This window comes from Lithobates pipiens, unplaced genomic scaffold, assembly GCF_037356315.1.
Source record: "Lithobates pipiens isolate NorthernLeopardFrog02 unplaced genomic scaffold, aLitPip1_a1.2 Scaffold_22, whole genome shotgun sequence".
NCBI classification, from domain to species: domain Eukaryota; kingdom Metazoa; phylum Chordata; class Amphibia; order Anura; family Ranidae; genus Lithobates; species Lithobates pipiens.
In genome coordinates this window covers 22,575,436-22,581,435 of record NW_027507784.1, presented here as the reverse complement: position 1 = coordinate 22,581,435, position 6,000 = coordinate 22,575,436, and the positions used below count along the sequence as shown (strand labels likewise).

The 6,000-nt window shown below is 48.2% G+C and overlaps 1 protein-coding gene across 1 annotated transcript in view; it reads right to left on the bottom strand.

Annotated features, from left to right (window-relative positions):
• Positions 1-209: 209 nt before the first annotated feature.
• The window catches only part of LOC143923404 (uncharacterized), a 45,936-nt gene continuing 40,145 nt past the window's right edge, over positions 210-6,000 (bottom strand). The window contains exon 6 of the mRNA XM_077447062.1: positions 210-2,148. Within this exon, the coding sequence (XP_077303188.1) occupies positions 232-2,148 (1,917 nt within the window). The 3' untranslated portion in view covers positions 210-231. The remainder of the gene's footprint in view (positions 2,149-6,000) is intronic.

The window sequence follows — 6,000 nt, the reverse complement described above, 5'->3', positions numbered from 1 at the left end:
AACAGCTTTATAAAGGATGGGGTAGCACTATGAGTCAGCCGGGGCTCTGTTTCTTTTCATGGTACTCTTAGTCTAACACAATCCTTTTTCAGGCACACCAGGCCATGAAATGCGTTTATAAACATGCATGCACCCAAATGTAAGTTTATTGCACTCTGCCTGTTTAACTTCCAGAGCCCATGGTTTGGAGTTCAGAAGAGCTAAGTAACGGAAACAGATACAGCTGGTCCTTTAATTAAAAGCATAAGCATAAAACGTGCAGAAAATAATTGTTGCCCATGTTATCAGGAAGACTTGTGGGACAGGTGTAGCTTGGCTATATTCTATATAGTCTATGCTGTTTGTGTTGACTGTGTTGTCTATTTTGAGTGTGTTGATGGTGCTGACTGTGGTGATTCTGTTGGCTGTGTTGATTTTGGTGACTGTGGTGGCTGTGGTGGCTTCACTGGCTTTGGTAACTGTGGTGTCTGTGGTGACTGTGTTGGCTGTGGTGGCTTCACTGGCTTTGGTAACTGGGGTGGCTATGGTGACTATGTTGGCTGTGGTGGCTTCACTGGCTTTTTTATCTGTGGTGGCTGTAGTAACTGTGGGGGCTGTGGTGGCTGTGGTGGAGGTGGTGGCTATGGTGGATGTGGTGGCTATGGTGGCTTCACTGGCTTTGTTAACTGTGGTGACTGTGTTGGCTGTGGTGGCTTCACTGGCTTTGGTAACTGTGGTGGCTGTGGTGACTGTGGTGGCTGTGGAAACTATGTTGGCTGTGGTGGCTTCACTGGCTTTGGTAACTGTGGGGGCTGTGGTAACTGTGGTGTCTGTGTGGGCTGTGGTGGCTGTGATGACTGTGTTGGCTGTGGTGGCTTCACTGGCTTTGGTAACTGTAGTGGCTGTAGTAACTGTGTTGGCTGTGGTGGCTTTGGTAACTGTGGTGGCTGTGGTACTTGTGTTGGCTGTGGGGGCTTCACTGGCTTTGGTAACAGTGGTGGCTGTAGTAACTGTGTTGGCTGTGGTGGCTGTGGTTTCTCTGGTGGCTGTGGTGGCTATGGTGGCTTCACTGGCTTTGTTAACTGTGGTGACTGTGTTGGCTGTGGTGGCTTCACTGCCTTTGGTAACTGTGGTGGCTGTGGTGACTGTGGTGGCTTTGGAAACTGTGTTGGCTGTGGTGGCTTCACTGGCTTTTGTAACTGTGGTGGCTGTGGAAACTGTGTTGGCTGTGGTGGCTTCACTGGCTTTGGTAACTGTGGTGGCTGTGGTGACTGTGTTGTCTGTGGGGGCTTCACTGGCTTTGGAAACTGTGGTGGCTGTAGTAACTGTGTTGGCTGTGGTGGCTTTGGTAACTGTGGTGGCTGTGGTGACTGTGTTGGCTGTGGTGGCTTCACTGGCTTTGGAAACTGTGGTGGCTGTGGTGGCTTCACTGGCTTTTGTACCTGTGGTGGCTGTGGAAACTGTGTTGGCTGTGGTGGCTTCACTGGCTTTGGTAACTGTGGTGGCTGTGGTGACTGTGTTGTCTGTGGGGGCTGTGGTGGCTGTAGTGACTGTGTTGGCTGTGGCGACTTCACTGGCTTTGGAAACTGTGGTGGCTGTAGTAACTGTGTTGGCTGTGGTGGCTTTGGTAACTGTGGCGGCTGTGGTGACTGTGTTGGCTGTGGGGGCTGTGGTGGCTGTGGTGACTGTGTTGGCTGTGGTGGGTTCAATGGCTTTGCTAACTGTGGTGGCTGTGGTACCTGTGTTGGCTGTGGGGGCTTCACTGGCTTTGGCAACAGTGGTGGCTGTAGTAACTGTGTTGGCTGTGGTGGCTGTGATAGCTGTGGTTTCTGTGGTGGCTGTGTTGGCTTCACTGGCTTTGGTAACTGTGGTGGCTGTGGTAACTGTGTTGGCTGTGGTGGCTTCACTGACTTTGGTGACTGTGATTGTGGTGGTGTTGGTAAGGTTCACCACATTTGTCCAGGTAGCTGTGGTGGAATTGGCGAAGCTGACAAACACCATGTTCTCCTGAGTCTCTGGAGAATTCAGCTTAATCCAATCCTCATAGGATGTCAGGCGGGTGTACACCCCAGGACGGTCTGGCTCTCCACAACCATCGCCCCAACTCACCAGCCCGGCCAAGAACCATCGTCTACCCTGGGAGCAGACCAGAGGTCCCCCAGAGTCTCCCTGGAAAAAAGAAATAAAAAAAGGTTGGCCAAGTTTCTAGAAGGAAAGGGGCAGATTTGGGTTGACTACGGTATATATGTTAAAATAAATAATCCTCAAATTTTTTAAAGTGTATGTCAATGCAAAACAAAAACACGCACATGTTGACTTCTCCTCTGAAATACATGGACATTTCCCCCTTGTTTGTCTCTATAACATGACATCCCAAGCAGTGTTGTCAGCCCTGTGCAGTTCTCTTCTGCCGAACTGAAGACCTCCTGAAAACAACTAGATCTACCCATAAATGTAACACATAGTACACACATAAACACTTGATAGGCACACATTTAACCCCTTGCTCAGCCTAGATGTTATACATTTCCTGCCCAGTGTCATTAGTACAGTGACAGTGTATTTTTTTTAGCACTGTTCACTATATTAGTGTCACTGGTGATGTCTGTTAATGATAATGCCGCGTACACACGATCGGACTGTCCAGCAGACTTGTCCGGCAGACAATTCGATCATGTGTGGGCTCCAGCTGACTTTTTTTCCCCAAAAGTCAGACGGACCTATAATTAAAACATGATTCAAATCTATCCGATGGACTCATGTCCGACAGACTAAAAATCGGGAAAACCATTTGTCTGTGTGCTGGTCCGACAGACCAAATGCGACGCAAGGGCAGCTATTGGCTACCCTTGCCGTCAGGAAGACCGTCAGACCTAGTCGTTCATAAAGTCCGGCCGTGTGTACGCGGCATTAGTGTTCAGAAAGTCCGTCGGACCTCCACCGAAAGTCCTTCGGGAAGACCGTCGGACCTAGTCCTTCGAAAAGTCTGTTCGTGTGTAAGCAAGGGCAGCTATTGGCTACTGGCGCAAGGGCAGCTATTGGCTACTGGCGCAAGGGCAACTATTGGCTACTGGCTACTGAAATTCCTTGTTTAGTCCCGTTTACGTCATCACATTCAAAACTAACGGACTTTCGAATGGACTTAGTTCGTTCGTGTGTGGCCAAGTCCGTTTCCTTCAGAAAGTCCATCGGACCTCCGCCGAAAGTCCTTCGGGAAGACCGTCGGACCTAGTACTTCGAAAAGTCTGGTCGTGTGTAAGCAAGGGCAGCTATTGGCTACTGGCGCAAGGGCAGCTATTGGCTACTGACGCAAGAGCAGCTATTGGCTACTGGGGCAAGGGCAGCTATTGGCTACTGGCGCAAGGGCAACTATTGGCTACTGGCTACTGAAATTCCTTGTTTAGTCCCGTTTACGTCATCACATTCAAAACTAACGGACTTTCGAATGGACTTAGTTCGTTCGTGTGTGGCCAAGTCCGTTTCCTTCAGAAAGTCCATCGGACCTCCGCCGAAAGTCCTTCGGGAAGACCGTCGGACCTAGTACTTCGAAAAGTCTGTTCGTGTGTAAGCAAGGGCAGCTATTGCCTACTGACTATTGAACTTCCTTGTTTAGTCCCGTTTACGTCATCACATTCAAAACAAACGGACTTTCGAACAGACTTAGTCAGGTCGTGTGTGGCCAAGTCCGTTTCATTCAGAAAGTCCCTCGGACCTCCGTCGAAAGTCTGTCAGGAATACCGTCGGACCTAGTACTTTGAAAAGTCTGGCCGTGTGTACGCAGCATTAGTGTCAGTTTGCAGTATCGCAGTTCCACCATAAGTCGCTGATCATCACCATTACTAGTATAAAAAATATATATATATATATATATATATATATATATATATATATATATATATATATATATATATATATATATTACAGTGTATATATACCATAGTTTGTAAATACTATAACTTCTAGACATGTGCGATTCGTTTCGGACGAATTTCCCAAAATTTGTACGTTCAGGAGGATCCGAAATACGAATTGCCATGCGTCCGAATTCTGTACACAATACGGACTTTTGTTTAAGAATTTCGGATTTCGGATCAGTTGTCGTCGCATCGACGACTCAGTCATTATGCTTATTATGAGGGGCTCCCACCATCCCTGTGCTATGCTGACTTCCTCCTGGGGCTGTACCTCTGCTGTGCTCATTATGAGGGGCTCCCACCATCCCTGTGCTGTGCTGACTTCCTCCTGGGGCTGTACCCCTGCTGTGCTCAGTATGTCAGTACAGCACAGGAATGGTGGAAACCCCTCATAATGAGCACAACAGAGGTACAGCCCCAGGAGGAAGTCAGCACAGCACAGGGATGGTGGGAGCCCCTCATAATAATCAGCCCCAGGAGGAAGTCAGCATAGCACAGGGATGGTGGGAACCCCTCATAATGAGAACAGCAGAGGTACAGCCCCAGGAGGAAGTCAGCATAGCACAGGGATGGTGGGAGCCCCTCATAATGAGCACAGCAGAGGTACAGCCCCAGGAGGAAGTCAGCACAGCACAGGGATGGTGGGAGCCCCTCATAATAAGCACAGCAGAGGTACAACCCCAGGAGGAAGTCAGCATAGCACAGGGATGGTGGGAGCCCCTCATAATAAGCAGCCCCAGGAGGAAGTCAGCATAGCACAGGGATGGTGGGAGCCCCTCATAATAAGCAGCCCCAGGAGGAAGTCAGCATAGCACAGGGATGGTGGGAGCCCCTCATAATAAGCAGCCCCAGGAGGAAGTCAGCATACCAGAGGGATGGTGGGAGCCCCTCATAATAAGCAGCCCCAGGAGGAAGTCAGCATAGCACAGGGATGGTGGGAGCCCCTCATAATAAGCAGCCCCAGGAGGAGCAGGCGAAAACTGGACCAGCGGTGCATGGCAGCAATCCGCTTCTCTCTTTCTCATCTAATGAAAAGTCGTATTTTGGATAGGAAATTCTTCAACGGAATTTCGTATTTTGGATAAAAACCAAACTTCCATCAGAATCGACTGTCATTATATTGAGGTATATTTTTGCCTTTAAATTCATCGTAACGAACGTTCATACAAGTTAACGATCCTAATGACAATTGGTATTTCGTACGAAACTAAACGGAATTTCGGACACGAAATACGAAGTATGAATTAATTTTAATACGAACCGTAACGGAACAGAACGAAACAAATTTATTGACGGCGCCCATGTCTAATAACTTCCACACAAACCAATCAATATTATTGATGTAGAAAAGACTTAGTGGGATTTTTTCTTTACCAAAGACATGTAGCAGAATACATTTTGGCCAACATTTATTAAGAGATTTGCTTTTTTTATTGTTTTTATTGGATGTGTTTTCAAAATTGCCTGTCTTTTTTAATTTATATAATAAAAAATGAAAACTGCAAAAAAGCTTCCAGAGCTGAAGTGGTTAAAGTAAGACTAACCTCCTTCTGCTAGCTTCCCGGTTGTACATGATTTCAGTACTTCTAAGTCAATGCCCGGCAACAAGCATGTCAATGAGCAGTCAAATTCCCTTGTCTCTGTCAGTGACCGGTAGGGATGAGCTCAGGGTTTGGTCCGAACCGAAGAAGAACTTTGGCGTTCTTTCAAAACCCGGACTTGTTGCTCATTCAGAGGTAGCTGAATGTCATATACAGTAGCTGTATTTCTATCGCCGCTAAAGAAGCCGCGGGTGCATCCATATCAGCCAGTGTTGTTACCCTGCCCTATTCATTTGCTGGCTGGGCAGTTCTGGAACAAGGTCACCCAGTGCTCAGGGCAAAGATGCCAAACTGCCCAGCCCTCCAACAGAATGAAGGTTCCCCCAACCCTACAGTAAACCATTGCGCCCAGGGCAGCCGCCCCTCCCACCTTCTCCTGCCCACCCCTTGTCCCGGCCCTGTGGTTGGGAATCCTTGACAAGGGGCATGACTAACCAAATATTATAGCCACATGGCCATATCTGGGTGTGACGGCATTGACCAAATATAGTTGTAGCCATAGACCA